Below are 18,427 nucleotides of genomic sequence, written 5' to 3'. Positions count from 1 at the left end.
ATAAATATTTCTATAACTAAAAAACAGAAAAATTTCTATAACTAAAAAACTAAAAAACAATGTGTGTGTGTGTGTGTGGACATGGAGGCCGGGGCAGGAGCTCACCGGCGAGGCGAGGCGACGGGGGGCGGCGACGGGGACGGCGACGGGCGGCGACGACGGGGATGGGGACGGGGCGGTGACGACGGGGACGGGGACGACGGGACGACGGGGCGGGGCGACGACGGGGACGGCGACGGGGCGGCGACGGGGACGGCCAGGGCGGCGACGACGGGGACGGGGCGGCGACGGGGGCGTCGATGAGGGGTGGCGACGGGGGCGGCGATGGGGGGCGGCGGGCGACGGGGCAGAGGAGAAGAAGCAGATGAGAAACTAAATTTTTTGAAGTGTTTTCTTATATAGGATGGGCCTTTAGTACCGGTTGGAGCGACCAACCGGTACTAAAGGTCAATTTTGGCCAGGCCAAGCGGCGGGAAGCGCCCACCTTTAGTACCGGGTGGTGGCTCCAACCGGTACTAAAGACCCTCCCTTGAATACCGGTTTGAGCCACCACCCGGTACTAAAGGTGGTGCGCTGGCGCAGGTGCAGTGCGTCATGTTTAGTCCCACCTCGCTAGCCGAGGGGCGTCCGCACTGGTTTATAAGCCCCAGTGCGGTAGCTCTCTCGAGCTCCTCTCCAAAGCAGGCCTACTGGGCCTAAATGTTCTGTGCTGCCCTGTGGGCCTACTGGGCATTTGCGGGCCTGCATCCTGGCCCAACAGCAGGTTGGGTTTCTAGTCGTATGCAGGCCGCTGTGGCGTAGTAGGCGGGCTTTTTTATTTTCTTATTTTTTTTGCTTTATTTATTTTTATTTTATTTATTTTTGAGTTGTTTTTTGTTGTATTTAGAGTTTTTTTTTGAATATTTTTGCTTTAGGTACAAAAAATTACAAACTTTCTATTAGTGCCGGTAGTTTACAAATTTGAATAGTTTACATTTTGAATTATTTGAAATTTGTGTGAATCACTAGTTTGTGAATAACTTAACTTTAAAAATAGATTTTTCAGTGATTCTTTCTTCTTATGTTTAATATTAGTGTGTTTTATCATTATATTCAATTTGGTAATGCTTAGGTTATGTAAAAAATGAAATGCCTTTGTAACGGATGAGTTTTCGTCCGAAACCCTGATACTTCGAAAGAGATTGTCCATTTTGTACACGAAGTGCATCCAGTTTTTGCGGTAACCCTCTCTACTTTTTTGCACATGCTATGTGGGTGAAATTATGATACCATGCCAACTTTCAACCTTTTCTGAGTTCATTTGAAATGCTTTTCAATTTCAGGGTCATTTAGCTGAAAAAATCAGTAAATGCATGAAAGAATTTGTTTGCACATAAAATTTCTTCGCGTTTCAAATGCCAAAACACATAACTCCCCTAACTATTACAGAGATTCCCTCCTGGGTGTGAAACACAGAAGAAAGTGATGATAGTGAAGCCGATCACATCCCAGATCTTTGGGTGTGAAACTTTTTCTTCGCGTGTGTCCCTTTGCGCCGTAGCCATGGAAAATCTTCATCATTTAACTGGATGCTCGGGTCAATATTCACTGTGAATGGAGCAATTTCATCAAACTTTTCATAATCTTCTGACATGTCTGTCTTGTCATCCACTCCCACGATGTTTCTCTTCCCAGAAAGAACTATGTGGCGCTTTGGCTCATCGTATGATGCATTCGCTTCCTTATCTTTTCTTTTTCTCGGCTTGGTAGACATATCCTTCACATAGAAAACCTGTGCCACATCATTAGCTAGGACGAATGGTTCGTCTGCATACACAAGATTGTTGAGATCCACTGTTGTCATTCCATACTGCGGGTCTTCCGTTACCCCGCCTCATGTCATATTGACCCATTTGCACCGAAACAAAGGGACCTTCAAACCACGTCCATAGTCAAGTTCCCATATCTCCTCTATGTAACCATAATATGTTTCCTTTCCCGTCTTGGTTGTTGCATCAAAGCGGACACCACTATTTTGGTTGGTGCTCTTCTTATCTTGGGCGATCGTGTAAAATGTATTACCATTTATCTCGTACCCTTTGAAAGTCATTATATTCGAAGATGGTAACTGGGACAGCGAGTACATGTCATCTTCAATAGAGGCGTCATGCATGGTACGTGTCTGCAACCAGCCGGCGAAACTCCTGGTTTGTTCACGTGTAATCCAGTCATCAGACCGCTCCGGGTGTTTGGAGTGTAGAAAATTCTTGTGTTCGTCCATATACGGAGCCACCAAGGCGGAATTCTGTAGAACTGTGTAGTGTGCTTCAGTGAGAGAATGTCCGTCCATACATATTTTTGGATTCCCTCCTAGCGTGCCTTTTCCATCCAGTCTGCCCTTATGCCGCGATTCAGGAACACCAATCGGCTTAAGGTCAGGAATAAAGTCAATACAAAACTCAATGACCTCCTCATTTTCATGGCCCTTGGAGATGCTTCGTTCTGGCCTAGCACGGTTATGAACATATTTCTTTAAGACTCCCATGAACCTCTCAAAGGGGAACATATTGTGTAGAAATACAGGACCCAAAACGTTAATCTCTTCGCATAGGTGAACTAGGACGTGCGTCATGATGTTGAAGAAGGATGGTGGGAACACCAACTCAAAACTAACAAGACATTGCACCAAATCATTCTCTAACCTTGGTATAATTTCTGGATCGATTACCTTCTGAGAGATTGTATTGAGGAATGCACATAGCTTCACAATGGCTAATCGAACGTTATCCGGTAGAAGCCCCCTCAATGCAACCGGAAGCAGTTGCGTCATAATCACGTGGCAGTCATGAGACTTTAGGTTCTGAAACTTTTTCTCTGCCATGTTTATTATTCCCTTTATATTCGACGAGAAGCCAGACGGTGCCTTAATACTGAGCAGGCATTCAAAGAATCCTTCTCTTCTCTGGTAAGAGCGTAGCTGGCATGACCCTGATGTATGCCGTCTTTTCCATGCATACGTTGCTGGTCCTCCCGTGCCTCAGGTGTATCTTTTGTCTTCCCATACACGCCCAAGAAGCCAAGCAGGGTCACGCAAAGGTTCTTCGTCACGTGCATCACGTCGATTGCAGAGCGGACCTCTAGGTCTTTCCAATAGGGCAGGTCCCAAAATATAGATTTCTTCTTCCACATGGGTGCGCGTCCGTCAGCGTCATTCGGAACAGGTTGTCCGCCAGGACCCTTTCCAAAGACTACCTTCAAATCCTTGACCATATCATGTACATCAGCACCAGTACGGTGGCGAGGCTTCGTCCGGTGATCTGCCTCACCTTTGAAATGCTTGCCTTTCTTTCTTACGGGATTCCTGCTCGGAAGAAATCGACGATGTCCCAGGTACACATTCTTCCTACAATTGTCCAAATATATACTGTCGGTATCATCCAAACAGTGCGTGCATGTGCGGTATCCCTTGTTTGTCTGTCCTGAAAGGTTACTGAGAGCAGGCCAATCATTGATGGTCACGAACAGCAAGGCCTTTAGGTCAAATTCTTCCCCCATGTGCTCATCCCACGCACGTACACCTGTTCCATTTCACAGCTGTAAGAGTTCTTCAACTAATGGCCTTAGGTACACATCAATGTCGTTGCCGGGTTGCTTAGGGCCTTGGATGAGCACTGGCATCATAATGAACTTCCGCTTCATGCACAACCAAGGAGGAAGGTTATACAAACATAGAGTCACAGGCCAGGTGCTATGGTTGCTGCTCTGCTCCCCAAAAGGATTAATGCCATCTGCGCTTAGACCAAACCATACGTTCCTTGCGTCATCTGCAAACTCCTTCCCGTACTTTCTCTCAATTTTTCTCCACTGCGACCCGTCAGCGGGTACTCTCAACTTTCCGTCTTTCTTACGGTCTTCTCTGTGCCATCGCATCGCCTTGGCATGCTCTTTGTTTTGGAACAAACGTTTCAACCGTGGTATTATAGGAGCATACCGCATCACCTTGGCAGGAATCTTCTTCCTGGGGCGCTCGCCCTCGACATCACCAGGGTCATCGCGCCTGATCTTATAGCGCAATGCACCGCATACCGGACAAGCGTTCAAATCCCCGTACTCACCGCGGTAGAGGATGCAGTCATTAGGGCATGCATGTATCTTCTGCACCTCTAACCCTAGAGGGCAGACAGCCTTCTTTGCTTCGTACGTACTCTCGGGCAATTCATTGTCCTTTGGAAGCATATTCTTTATCATTACCAGCAGCTTTCCAAATCCCTTGTCAGATAAACCATTCTCTGCCTTCCATTGCAGCAATTCCAATGTGGTGCCCAACTTTTTCTTGTCAGCTTCGCAATTCGGGTACAACAATTTCTTGTGATCCTCTAACATGCGCTGCAACTTCTTCTTCTCCAAATCACTTGCGCAGTTTCTCTTTGCATCGGCAATGGCCCGACCTAGATCATCAGCGGGCTCATCTGATGCCTCTTCTTCAGCTTCTTCCCGCATTGCCGGCTCAGGTTCTTCCCCCATTGTTGTATCATCGTATTCAGGGAACCCATGGCCAGGATAGCTGTCGTCGTCCTCTTCTTCTTCATTGTCTTCCATCATAACCCCTCTTTCTCCGTGCTTGGTCCAAACATTATAGTGGGGCATGAAACCGGACTTAAACAGGTGGACGTGAATGATTCTTGACGTAGAGTAATTGTGATCATTCTTACAGACTAAACATGGACAAGGCATAAAACCATCCGCCCGCTTGTTTGCCTCAGCCGCAAGCAGAAAAGTTTGCACGCCATTAATGAACTCGGGAGAGCATCGGTCATCGTACATCCATTGTCGGCTCATCTTCATTACACAACACCGAAAAGACCAAATTAATACAAGTTCATACATAAAGTTCATACAAGACTGAAATGCAACAAACAAATAACTCTCTAACTAAAGAATTTAAATGCAACAACAAATGCGATCAAGATCGCAACTAAGGTAACAATTGATCCAACAACATAATGATACCAAGCCTCACTATCAATGACATATTTTCTAATCTTTCTAATCTTCAAGCGCATTTTCTCCATCTTGATCTTGTGATCATCGACGACATCGGCAACATGCAACTCCAATTCCATCTTCTCCCCCTCAATTCTTTTCAATTTTTCTTTCAAATACTCGTTTTCTCTTTCAACTAAATTTAACCTCTCGACAATAGGGTCGGTTGGAATTTCCGGTTCACAAACCTCCTAGACAAAAATATCTATGTCAACTTGATGGGCATAATTTGTCATAAACACGAAATGCAACAACTAGTTTTAAAAGAGAATATACCACATCCGAATCATAACAAGGACAAGGGCCGACGGGGATGGATATGAAAACCATGGCACTATGTATAACAAACAACGTACGGGTAAGATAATTATACGAGTAACTATATATCCAAATCACACAAACATCAATTTGGTAATGTAAAACATTCATGAACAAGAGGCTCACCACAAGGTGGTGCCGGCGACGGAACGGTGCGGGCGATCGACTGTGGTTACGACGGAGATTTAGAAGGCACTAAGTAAACCACACCTACATATGCAAACTAAGTGTTATTTTTGACCTCAAATTGCATATAAATCAAATACTAGCACATATATTTCCTCCCAAATTACCAAATTCATAAATTAATCACTATACAAAGCATTGCAAGAGTTAATCTAGCAATGAGAGATGAAAGGACAAAGTTGCTAACCTTTGTGATCATTTGAATGGATGGGGGCCTTCAAATCTTGACAAATTTTGGGCAAAATGTGTGATGAGCTCGAGAGGAAGAGGGGAAGAACAGAGAGGAGAGGGGAAAGGGGAAGAACAGAGCAAGCTCGGGTGGATGAAGGGTTTATGTAGGACGACCTTTAGCACCGGTTCGTGCCACGAACCGGTACTAAAGGTGCTGGAGGGGCCCCAGACTGACAACATCCTGCCACCACTCACTTTAGTACCGGTCCGTGGCACGAACCGGTGCTAAAGGTCGGCCATGAACCGGTACTAATGAAAGCGGCTGGCTAGCCGTTGGAACCGGCACTAATGCACACATTAGTGCCGGCTCAAAAGCAAACCGGCACTAATGTGCTTGACATTTGACCCTTTTTTTACTAGTGCGCAAAGAGAGGGATATTCTAATAATTAGATGTACATGTGTCACCATTTAATGAATGCTTACAGGCATCGAGCATGACAACTGTTACCATGCTTTGAATGAGGTATACCAGTGAAGCAAAAGAACAGAGAAGAAAATTAGGCTAACTAATATCCCTGCAGTCTGCAACTGGGTGCAGGAAAGAACATAGCATATGACTGTTCAGGCCAATTATCATGGGAAGCTGTGTGGCTAAGCATTCACAGATTTAGGGAATCATCAAGCATATTCTTTAAGCGCTGAGATCATATGCTATTGCATAGTCCATGTCAATGTTCCAATTCTATGACACTGAAGGATAAGTGGATAAACTAAACTGTTCTCATCGAATAGGATAGACTTTTATTTGTTCGGTGTTCAATTACGTCAACATGGGGTAACTTAGCTTTTATGGGAAAAGAAAACGGATATGAATTTTTCATTTTAGAAGTGCCAGCCATTTCCACCGAATGAATCCATTCCAGATCTGAATTGTTATGGTATAACAGGAGTAATATTATAGAATATAGAATAGCATTACAATAGCAAGGTGAGCATAATTACCTTACTCGGGGATATATTGATCTTGTATGTTTCCAAGTCCCTTAGCAATTGCTTGCTCAATGGGGAAAAATACTCGTCGGTAAGCTTATCTTTTTCTTCGGGTATAAAATCAGACAGGAAATGCTTTATACCCCAAAACAACTCATCCACAGCTTCATCACCAGTCCAGCATTTGACACCCTGAGAAAATATGCCAACATTAGAATGCCACACTTGGCTAAATTAGCACCGATGATGAAAAATAAACAGTTGAGGGAATATAAACTGACTAGTTTCGACTCGATAACAGCTTTAAGCTCAGCGTCTTGAACAACCAATTCCTCATTAGCCTTGCAGAATCTTAGAATGAGCTGTCTCAGTTTGCCACCAGGACCAATAACACTATCACGGACAATAGAATTATCAACTCTTATAAAACCAAGGGCAAAGACAATCTGACACAATCCATATGAACACTCGTCAGAATATGATGGTGAAAACACATGCTGATAAATGCAACATGAACAAAATCCTGAATGGAGTAGACAAATGCTGATAAATGCAACATGAACAAAATGATTCTAATCAAACTAACACAACACAAATCACATAAGATACAAAGTTTGGAAGTTATGATTGGCTATCACACAAGAGGAAGACGGCACAGCAAGTGTGTGCTGTAATTGGAAAATAAAGTAAATTTCCCTAACAGTGTCCTATGTGGTTATCAAATGGCCCTTCTTGTGTCCTTGGCAGAGCTCCTCTTGATTCACTCTGGGAGCTCGGCCAAACAGACCACAAGTTAAATTGCAAAGAAGACATGGCAGCATGATTGCAGCTAAAAACAACCTAGAAAAGAAAATGAGTTTCCCGTGTAACTTGAGCTAATACGGGATCAACAAACAAATTAGCACTGAAAAATAACTAATATATAGAGAGAGAAGTTTCAGATGTTGAACTGTACATTGCGCGCATTCATTATATCCGTAAAATATGTCCAGATATACTGCAAAAAATGGGGAAATTATTTCAGTTTGAGGATTCATTGATCATTTGCACGGCACAAAAAAAGAAGGAAAATAGATGATCCATCACACAAGGTGTGGGACAAGTACCTCTCGAGGACTGGTAAACACATCCTCGCGAACATTAAATATAGCAAAACCTGAGGGAGTCTGGAGCAGCGCCCTCCTAAATTCCATATTATCGAAATCCACAGTTTCCCTGCCAGTGAAATCAAGAACAAAGAAAATGCAATGCGATCATGTGATTAGAATAATGAGAGCAAGACGGCCTGTCCTACAAAGTATGGTCAGCATTCCAGCCATTCCAAGATCAAGATAAATAAACGATAGCCAGAGCCTCGGAATAGCCTCCCAGGTCCCAGCCATGGCTCCAGCATCATAGCACATCGACAGTGCCACCCACCACTATTCTTCCATGAGGTTACCGATTTCACCAGCATGCTCGGGTACGAGGGGCAACTATCTTAACTGGTCTTTTTCATTGTCCACAACAAAGATCAAACCCTAAAGGCCCTGTTAGGATGAGTGGTCACTCGGAAGACTGTTGTATTGCCTATATTTTTTCTGGAATACGCATAAGCATGCATATCATACATTCATAGAAGAAGATGGTGGAAGCACCCATTGTAGTGCCTATTTTTAACTGGAACTCGAACCTAAAACAACACATAAGACTTGTAGTCCAAATCAGTAATCAGAAAAGAAGAACAGGAATCAGCAGCAAAAAAGGCTTGATTTGTTATCTTTTGCATGTCTACCATAATACACCAAATAATCCTTATAGAGCAGTGCAGATTAAGGTTCAACCTGCTGAGGGTTGTATATCGATGCTCACATAAAAATTAAGCAAAATAACATAATCAATCCTTAATTGAGGGTATAGAGCAGATGAAAGACAAGTACTTACTCTGCCTTTCGGAGCTCTGACAAATGTGATCTGAAAAATGTTGCTTCCATAAGCTTCACATCCATAAGAATCTTGTTTCTTCGCTCAGGAACATTCAAGAGATAATCAAGGACTCCCATTATCTTTTTTATGTCATCCATAGTAAGGTCATCTCCACGTTCAGCTTGATGTATTTTAGCCTGATGTAACTTCGACACCAATTCAGGTGAAAATGTCTATGAAAAACGAGGCATGCCAAATTAATACATCGATTATCATTAAAGGGCAAGCTTATGAACAGTGTATTTTAAATTCACAACTATTAATTCAGATTCACTAACCTTGGAGAAACCATATTTTTCCACCAACTCAGGGACAAGTACCGATGCAAGGACTTTTACATAGTCCAAACTATCTTTAACAGTCTCACCAATCCCAACATACTCATCAAATGACCTTGATAATTCTTTTGGAAAAGCCTCTACATTCAAGTCAAGGTAGCGCAAGAAACCAAAGTTGGATACGAAAGCTCTGTCAAGCTGAAATGGAGAGGAAAAACAAAACAAGGCGCAGCAATTAGACTCAAGCTGCATCATAAGACATACGGAAGAGCTTCAATCTATATAAGTAGAAAACTGAGAAATCACACGACATTTAAATTAGGAGTACTAGTTTGCATAAAATGCATTGTGGCAGACAATAAATTGAACAGTTCATGAAATTCAAACAAAAGAAATACTAATGTCATGATACACGAAAAACAATTCAAACAATAATAATTCCATTATTCAGAAGTTCATTGAATTAAAGAACACTCTACTTATTGTACTTTTAAAAGGCAGAAAGGCATAAACAGTCTAAACAGCAAACTTAGCCATGGGCAAATGCATCAAAAACTTCAGAAGTGAACAGAGCAAGAGGCACACAATACTTAATAATTACTCCCTCCGTCCCAAAATAAGTGACTCAACTTTGTACTAACTTTGAACTAAAGGTTCAAATGCATGGCATGTACAGCCTAAACAATAATAATTACCTTAGTTGGTGGGATATTGACTAAATAATATTGTAAGGCCTCTTGCAATCCCTCGCTCACCGGGAGACAATATTCCGGAGTTGTATTGCACCTTTCTTCGTAAATAAATTTGTGCAAAACATTCTTTATCCCCCACATTAGCTCACCAACGGTATATCCATCACATATACATGTGATCTTCTGTAAGGCAATATAATCATTAGCAATACATACTATATTAGATTTTGTAATGATAATCACAGAAGCCAAAAAATAAAGAGAACATATACTGACAAGCCTTTTCTCAACAGAAGCTTTTAGTTCCTTATCTTGAACAATTAATTCCTCTCCTTTCTTGCAGAATTTCTTAATAAGCGACATCAGGTCCTTTCCAGGACCCTTATTACGATTCCGAGCAATAGATCTGTCATCAACTTTTCTGAAACCAAGCGCGACTAGAGCCTGACAAGGTTTATGATAACATAAGAAAGGGAAAGCAAGCATGAAACATTAAGATAGTATACAAGCCTAGAGCAACCAAAAAAGTGTGCACTAAAGGTTATGAAAGCTACATGAGCCATGTGGTATTAAAGAACTACTCGCTCCGTTCAATACTTGTCATGGTTTTAGTTCAAATTTGAACCATGACAAGTATTTTGGAACGGAGGGAGTAACAAATATCAGTAATATGCGCCGCTTTATTACTCTATTTTGATGCACAAGCATTCAGTCCTACTGAAACTGTGTCCAACCGGCTGGGATGACCTTGTTTTACCCAACCTTGTGTGGAATAACATGTTATGCGGTAGCTTTAATGTACCTGAATTGCATATTCTGGATCCGAGAAGAGCACCCAGATATTATTCTGCAAAAGAGGACAACTATTATTGGCGTATAGGCTTACAAAATAGTTGCAGGACCCAAAAAGCAAGAAAGGGATGAACCGGATAATGATGACCGAGTGACCGATGTACTACCTTTTCTTCTTTGAATACAAAATCCTTAACAAGGAACATGCCAAAACCAGAGGGAGTCTCAAGCAGAACCATCCTTCCCTTCAAATGTCCAATATACTTATAGTCAAGCATTTTTCCTGCCTGAGCAAGTCAAGACTCAAGATTAATGGATCATGCAACCCGGCCTGGGTAAGGAAGATGGGCTGCCTAACAATCATTCAAATGTGTTCTGCTCTCGACCTTTCTTCACGAGTCACTGAGTCAGGCCGACGGCTGCAGAAATGCGCTTATGGCGGCGGCGGCGGCGCCTCGCGAACCCTAACGGACGGCGTCGTTGTTCAGAAAGAGGGAGGAGTTTGTTAAGATTAGTTAACCTGATTTGATTAGGGGAATCCCTGCTTTCCCTCGCACGGCGGTTGCTCCCTAAAATCACGCCCCTGCAGAACCGACGCCTCTGAAAGGAAACTAATCATCAATAAAGAGAACATCAGATTCACCCAACAACACGTTGTCAGCATACGCTCTACCCCGAGCGATTCACCCAACAGGAAGGAGATCGGAATTCACAAGGTCTACCGAGAGAGCAAGATCGCAGAGAAGAATCAAATATCAGAAGAAGAATAGATGGCATTGCCATGAGTGAGTGAGTGAGTGTGTGTGTGTGTGTGTGTGTGTGTGTGTTTTGGTCTCTCTTTTTTGTTTCTCACAAATGAAACAACTTGTGGACTTCGAACTTTGCAGGTCAACCAAACTTTAGAACTTCAATGTGTGAAAAAACTTTCGGTTTTTTGGGTCCGACATAAATATACAAAATGAGATATTTTTTGGGTGAGTAAAGAAGTTTTTTAAATATTTATGATGCATGAAAAGATTCAAAAGTTTTATGTGTGCATGGGAAGAGAGTGGTTGATCATGCATAGACCGGCCGGATAGATCGAGCCGGGAGGGATAGCAAAGAGAGCTCGTTCGTGGCAATGGTGTGTGTGCATGCTAAGAGAGAGAGGAGAAGGGAGAGGACAGGATTTATGTGTGCATGTTGGGTGTGGCCACGTGGATGATAGCCACCTCATCAATCCGTGAGAGGGTGGATTGGCCAATCAAAATGCACCATTTTGATCACGCCAGATTACCCAGATACCAATGGCGGGCTCTAGAGTCCGCCCACCGTTGGCAATGTAGTTATCAGTGATGGGACTGCCACTGGAGGATATTTTCTAGTGTCCATCACTACAATTTTTTTTGTCAATTTTTCTATTATGTAGTGGAAAATTCTAGTGAAGGACTATCCGCCCCGCACCCCCCGGGCTAGACTCCGTAAAGCAGGGCGTTTTGCCACCCGCCACCCCTGGGGAAATGCCGATAAGAAAAGGGCTATGCCTCGTACACTAGGGGTCAAAGTACCCGCCACCAACATGTAGGTTATTGCTAGTTTTTTTGTCGGAAAAAAGAAGCAAAGAACGAAAATTTTAACATTTGGCTTGGTGTCATAATATGTCCATTAGAGGTTGCGGTGAAAAAAATGTTTCTCAAAAGTTGCAGCGGCACGTCAATTTTATCCAAGGAATGTGTGGCTATGGGCTAGTCCCGTGCAGACGGCCTTGCGACTGCGCAACACACTCGGTTGTTGGGGCCATGTTTGCATTGACATACCTCACCAGTGAAGGCCACAGTGGAGCACGTCGGACAGATGACCCAAAGACATGGTTTGTGGATCTGCAAGATGCCTACAATGGTTGCTGGTAGGAACAAGAGTGGCCGACTTGACGAAAAATGCACATACTCCGGGTGAAAACCCATAATCTCACCTCTTTGGTTAGTAAGACAATGTTGATGTGCATGCGGCATGCCTTTACTGAAAGTGTTGGCTTGAAGCTCGACTTCATGGATGAAAATCCCAAGTACGACCTTCGGTTGGAGCCTTCAACACCTGCACACATGCGGCCACCACTTCTTGAAGGCTTTGTCTATGAGCAGCATTTTTTCATTACATCGGTCACATGCCATAGGTTTTACGGTAGATTTGTGAAGATATTGCCATGAGGCAAATTCAATTTTTATGGCCTCAGATTTTTGTTTTGTTTAACCAATTTGAATAGTCTATCAACATATTCCCATATTAATTAACACTTAATTCACATGTATAGTTATTCCGAGCAACCAGTACGAGCACCACCTTTTCCAGCATTTTTACTCCTAATGTCTCAGTTGATAGTCTCCGTTCCGGGTTTATTTTCGTCCCACCATTTTCGTCCCGTTTTTTTTCGCTGGTTTTTTTCCATCCCCCTCCCACCACCCCCTCTCCCACCTACGCAGCCAAAAAAAACCAACCCGCAAAAACCTATCGATCCCCTCGACGACACAGAGCCGCCGCCCTCTCGTGCGATCCGCTGCCGCCACCTCCGATCCGCTCCTCCTCTCCCGAGGATACGCAGCCGCATCCGCCAACGCCGATCCGGGCAGACTCGGCCGTCGTGGATCACGAGGATCCGGATGATGGGGCGGCAGAGATGGCCACGGATCTGTTACGGCGACGACGGCACCGGATCCGCACCCGCAACATCCGGATGGAGGCCGGCGACGAACCCTAGCCTAGCCATCAGCATCGGGATCCAACCCCTGCTCTCGGTGCTGGGGCAAGGCATATGGGGGTGCTTGCTGCCGCGGTGGACCTCGACGCCGGCGACATCTGCAGCATCTCCCTCCTGTCGGGCTGCAGGACCTGTACGCCCAAGGTACGCCTCCTCCTCCTTCCTTTCCCCTCCCTACCAAGACTGCAGCTTGCTGATGTGTCGATTAGTGGTAGTGATGGATCTAGGATGAGGATAAACTGGCGAATAATCCATCATGGATACGCAGTGTGATTAAATCTCACTGGCAGTCTACACAACACTTGATGGGAGTTTGAAAATAACAGTCCATAATAAAGGGCCGTGGTGTCTACTATGATTTTCAGAAAGGTGAGTGCATTTGTGAAGCTTCCTGCAGAGTTTCACATGATGAGTAGGTAAATGTGCTGCTTGTGCATTTACCAAGTAGTTATATAGGAGAGCACACAAGCAACAGACTACATAGCTTGTGCTAATTTCCATGATAAGTTTTATCGCATATGAACAAGTTATATTGCCAGTTAAGTTATTAATAGAAATTGAGTTGCTTATCATTGAGTAAAAGACATTCCTTTAGAGTATTTACAGTTTTATACTAATACTTTATCAAGGTGATATGCTGAAGATTTGTGATTATCACAGTATGGCCTTTACATTGCTTCTGTATGATCTGAACCTGTTGAGCTCATCACAAAGACCATAAAAATTGGCTCTATCCCTGATGTCCAATAAAAAAGGGGAACTATGGCCTCAGATCGAAAAAGTTTCTTTTCCTTTGTGATTTTGCAGCGGGACTTGCTTATGGAGACGTTCGCTCTGGGTCAAAGCTTAAGAGTATTGATGCTTTTGACCATTTAATTAGTGTTTAGGTATGCCCTCCTCTCCTTGCCCTTCAGCTGGAATCTCTGATAAGGTTGTAATTTGCTGGTGCAGTGTTGCTCTGCTTTTATTTGGGGATTCCTCTGGGATCTAATTTTGAATTGTCAAAGCTGGTTTGTTGGGTGCCGGTTGGTTTAACATGATGCTATAATGCCGTAGAGAGAGATATGTTTTTCCAGTAGAAGTGGCCAGTTAGTTAATTTGAGATTTGTGCCTTCTGTTCTTCAGGCCTGAAGCTTTTGGTCTCAGTCCGACAGCTAAAAGTTGCATTGGCTTGTAAAAAACTTCATGTGACTGGACCAGTAGGGGGAGGATAGCTTCATATGGAAAATAATTCTCCATGGTGGGAAAATTTGTTATTTGACATGATTATATGTAGAGATACAACTAGCAGTGTTTAAATATGGGTTCATCTCAACCTATGATTCCTATGTATATAATTTTTGGGGCTAGAACTGCGGCCACTGCCCACCACCATTACAAGTCAATGCTAGGAGCTCCTTGGATGTACTCATGCATGCTTTGTCAGATCCTTTTCTTTTGAATCGATTGATGAACCGATGGCATCTCAGGACTAACTACCCCGTACGTGTACTCCACTAAGTAAGGATAGCTCATGAATATTTCGGCCTTTTTGTCGAAATGCTAACCAAAATCACTGAAATACACTAAATTTAGGTGGTTTCGGTTGGTGATGAAAATTTTCTGAAACTGAAAGTGAAAACCATAGAATACTGAAGGTGTTTGCAGCCTGTAATTAGCGCCCTACTTAGCATCAAGCATTGAGAGAGGGCATTTAGATGATTTTAAATTTCATGACTTCGTATATATTTTCTTAATCTCTAAGCATTTACACAGGCGACTCGCATTGTAGATGCTATTAGCATGCTGCTGCTATCGTCCCTCTGTACACACATGCACATTTGACTGATGAAGAAAATGCCTGAAATCATCAAACCCCTGATTATGTGTTGTGCTCTTGCAAGACTGAAACTGACACATTCTCTTCTGGATGTTAATGATGTTCGATTGCATGTGGGTGTTCTGTCGTTGAAGCTCACATGATCGAGTGTTTATGCACAACTGAAGTTGGCACTTTCAGTTCTGCATATATTGAACAACTTTCAAAACTTCTGAAAGCAAAGAGCAGTCGAACCATCCTCTAGGCTCTACTGTACCTCCCATAGATTTTTTTACTTCAAAAACTTATGATGAACACAGCAGGTTCCAATGCAATTTCACTTGACAGATGTTGTTATTTCGGTTTTAATCATACTATATCAGCTTCAAAGTTTATTTTTACTCTCAAGTAGTCAATATCTGAGCATGAACACTCAAACTACTGCAGGGGGAGGATTTCCACAGTAACCCTGGGCTGGTTAACCTATTTGGAATAGAATTCCCTGATTTGAATATCAAGCATTCACAACTTCAGAATACATTGTCTCGAGGTACAATACCACTTGATTATCAAACAATCACTAATTCATGAATTGCAGCAGGGTGAACCCAAGATGTCCGGAGCCTCTCTTGTGAATCACATTGCTTACAATGATTTCATGATTGAGATCTCGGGATTTAACAGTTGTATTTTCTTGTTTCTTTTTTTTTTCTTGTGGAGGAGAACAAGATGCATCCTTTAAAGGTGTGACTTAGAAGTTTAGCTAAATAAACAGAATATTTCTACTGCAAGTTGATGTATAGAAAAGTGGATTTTTGCATAGGTTTTGTATTATATATATAGTTAACTCAGTACTTCCTTTTCTTGCTTTGGAGTGACTGTTTTGCTTGACTCAGCATCCCTATGGTTCTGAGAGGGGCTGGGTGGCTAGATATAGAGGGCTTGGGTGCATGCGCTCTAATATATATTTTCTTTCGGGGAGGGTCACCTGAATGCACTATTAAGAGGTCCACTCTTAACTGCTCTTGCGGAACTAGGCCATCAGGCTACCATATATGTCCGTTGATTTAATCACCGTTATCTGTGCTAGACGTTCACAGATCTGGATGCCTTTGCTTGCCAAATAAAAAATGAACAATAGTTATGTTAGGAAGTTACACTAGCTTTGACGATCCGATCATTCATGGAATGTTTTCCGGCATTGCCAACATATTGAGTACTTCAGTTGTAAGTCTGTAAGCTGTTCTCTTTGAAAGAGAAAAATGTATACATGCTTCAGTGAATGGCCACCCCCTTCTATTTTAGTAACACTGCACTTCTTAGTGGTACTTGCTAATCAATATGGTTATTGGTCTGTAATCTTATTGTTTCTACATTAATTGTTTGTACGTAGGCCGGATCAAGCGCATCGCCGATGCCACGATCGCCGATCTGCCGTGCTGCTCCTCTCATGTGCGCCCTCGACGCTGACGCCGTCCTATTTTCCGCAGCCATCGCCGTCGGGCTCCGCGTCTACGCGCCCCTTCAAACCTACTGGATGCAATCTCGCATTGCGCTGTCGTCCGCACTGTCTGGCACCACCTATGGACACAGAACGACGGATCAAGGTTTAATGACTTTGATCAGGCAAGATACATTCTGCCCGCTCATCTCCCCGTGTTGCCGCTGGTAAGTATGGTGGCATTCTCCATGCTTCTTTTAGTGCTTCTCTCTAAATTCGTTGGGAGCCAAAATCTGTACTAATAGTTTGTTAGTATGCATTTGGCTGTCAAACAGCTTTTCTGCTATCCAATTTTGTTCCTGCAAAAGTTGCTTCTGTTCTGTATAGGTGTACAGTTTTCATGTTAACTGGAAAGTACCAAAGTTGTCTATCCTAGCTGCACCAAACTACAATTTTCTTGTTTTATTAATAATTTAATATGAGATATACAAGAAAGTGCAGCGGGCATGGCTTGTACTCATGCTTGAGGATATTTGGCTTAGGCTCCTGGACTGTGTCATGGCCACACTGAAGACGGGACACTTGTGGTTATCTTCATGTGTCATTGGTGGTCAGAGAAACCAAACAAAGCTGGAGTGAAAGGTCTAGGAGTTTCAATACAGAACAAAGGGTCTACGAGTTTCAATACATTGTTGAAAAATTGTGCCAAACATTAAGGTTGATTTCAGTTCCTTCACCCTTCTAGAGCATAAGAAAAATATGGTGCTTTGCTTGAAAAAAATGTGGCTTAATTCTGGAAAGCATTAAGTTTCCATGCATGCTGATACTGATCAATCCATAACTCTAAAAACATGATACCCTCTTTCACATGCTTCATATAAGTTGTGCACATGCCATCTCGCCAAGCACTGATAACATGTTTTGTTTAACAGATCATCTGAGATTTGCATAATTGTTTTGAGAATGAGCAGGGCAGCATCGACACCGGCCTCGATCAGTGTTGGGGCAATGGTGAACCAATGAAGAAGCTTAAGGCGGCTCAGGTAGGGTGGCACACGATATTGACATCGGCCACGACCAGCGTCGGAGGATGGGTCATTGGGACGGAAGGAGGAAGACAAAGAGGAGGAAGAAGACGATGATCACCAAATTTTACCACCGATAAAAAACATGTGACCGATGCATAGTTGCTCTTATAGTATCTGCTAAAGAAATTGATAAAAGATGATATATATTCGTAGGACTTCACTCATGTCACTTAGTCACCAGTTTGATTTATTTTCCTGTATTTTGCCCAGGCAACGCACGGGCATTGTACTAGCAACCGGCTCCGGGCCCAGCCTACATTAGTGGGTGTGTTATGTATTCGCAAGGTTGTGTCCAGTATAAGACTTAATTCCTTGTAACCATAAATGTGAGCTAGGAAGAATAAAATTTGTGCTCTATTGAACTTACTGTAGAGCGGAGCAAGACGATCGAAGAGAGGGAGGGATTACAAATATTTCAATCATGGCAGAGTTAGAAGTAGAACAAGCAATGTAGATGGACAACTATGCTTTCTTAAGAGTATCTATTTTTTGTGTGAACTATATTTATTTTTCCGTGGCAACGGCAGTTGGTCTTGAGATTGACAAAGTCACAAAAACATCGCCTCCCATTGAAAGAATATTTCCCTGCCACCACAATTGTTACTATTGTCAATTGTATGTGATAGTGAGAGAATATTACCTTGAGGTGTTTTAATGCACTATCATAGGTGGATAGGAAGGGTATGAACCATGACAAAGAAGAGCAATGACTATGTGATAGCGCGGTCGGCGGCTCCGTATCTGACCCGGACGGCACGGGGGATGGCGGCGGCCCGGCGTGGCCGGCGATCTGGATGCAGTGGTGCCGGCGGCTCGCTGATCTGCCGGTACTCCAGGGTCTGCCTGGTGGTGCTGGTGGTGACGGCAGCCCGTGCACGAGAGTTGGATCCCTTCGAACTGATTTGGGTGAAAACTTGCCTTTGGCTTATGCTAAGGCCGGCGGTGGCGGCG

General features: G+C 43.3%; 2 protein-coding genes across 25 annotated transcripts; one reads left to right on the top strand and one right to left on the bottom strand.

The window, feature by feature from the left end:
• Positions 1–6,825: 6,825 nt before the first annotated feature.
• LOC123160488 (uncharacterized) lies at positions 6,826–10,186 on the bottom strand. The gene is made up of 8 exons (XM_044578302.1): positions 10,178–10,186; positions 9,900–10,067; positions 9,627–9,806; positions 8,932–9,129; positions 8,612–8,826; positions 7,795–7,903; positions 7,644–7,685; positions 6,826–7,134 (listed from the first exon to the last, which is right to left on the bottom strand). The coding sequence occupies exons 1-8, from the start codon at positions 10,184–10,186 to the stop codon at positions 6,826–6,828; spliced, it is 1,230 nt and encodes a 409-aa protein (XP_044434237.1).
• A 2,681-nt stretch (positions 10,187–12,867) lies between these two features.
• Positions 12,868–17,842, top strand: LOC123182849 (uncharacterized). 24 transcript variants are annotated; one of them, XR_006492350.1, is made up of 6 exons: positions 12,868–13,293; positions 13,957–14,036; positions 14,275–14,389; positions 15,395–15,497; positions 16,341–16,615; positions 16,931–17,842. XR_006492350.1 is itself a non-coding variant. In XM_044595519.1 (4 exons), exons 1-4 carry the CDS (start codon positions 13,204–13,206, stop codon positions 17,409–17,411), a joined length of 423 nt encoding a protein of 140 aa, XP_044451454.1. In that variant the 5' UTR covers positions 12,868–13,203; the 3' UTR covers positions 17,412–17,842. The 24 variants fall into 24 exon arrangements, 4 of the variants coding, with proteins under 4 accessions (XP_044451454.1, XP_044451456.1, XP_044451455.1 ...); XR_006492347.1 differs by lacking the exon at positions 14,275–14,389 and adding an exon at positions 13,365–13,518; XR_006492345.1 differs by lacking the exon at positions 14,275–14,389 and adding an exon at positions 13,359–13,518.
• Positions 17,843–18,427: the final 585 nt, after the last annotated feature.

This window comes from Triticum aestivum, chromosome 1D (assembly GCF_018294505.1).
Source record: "Triticum aestivum cultivar Chinese Spring chromosome 1D, IWGSC CS RefSeq v2.1, whole genome shotgun sequence".
NCBI lineage: Eukaryota > Viridiplantae > Streptophyta > Magnoliopsida > Poales > Poaceae > Triticum > Triticum aestivum.
Note: the sequence above shows the minus strand (reverse complement) of the source record. Positions and strands in the feature narration are given on the sequence as shown.

What these genes read in the sequence shown, in the direction of transcription:
- LOC123160488 (XM_044578302.1), bottom strand. An exon ending in CTTCTGTTGAGAAAAGGCTT is followed by an intron (nt 9,807 to 9,899) that starts GTCAGTATATGT and finishes ATTGCCTTACAG; the next exon opens with AAGATCACATGTATATGTGA. An exon ending in AAAAATATGGTTTCTCCAAG is followed by an intron (nt 8,827 to 8,931) that starts GTTAGTGAATCT and finishes CGTTTTTCATAG; the next exon opens with ACATTTTCACCTGAATTGGT.
- LOC123182849 (XM_044595518.1), top strand. Translation starts at nt 13,204, where the DNA reads ATGGGGGTGCTTGCTGCCGCGGTGGACCTCGACGCCGGCGACATCTGC. An exon ending in GCAGGACCTGTACGCCCAAG is followed by an intron (nt 13,294 to 15,394) that starts GTACGCCTCCTC and finishes AAACTACTGCAG; the next exon opens with GGGGAGGATTTCCACAGTAA. An exon ending in TCAGAATACATTGTCTCGAG is followed by an intron (nt 15,498 to 16,437) that starts GTACAATACCAC and finishes TATTTTCCGCAG; the next exon opens with CCATCGCCGTCGGGCTCCGC.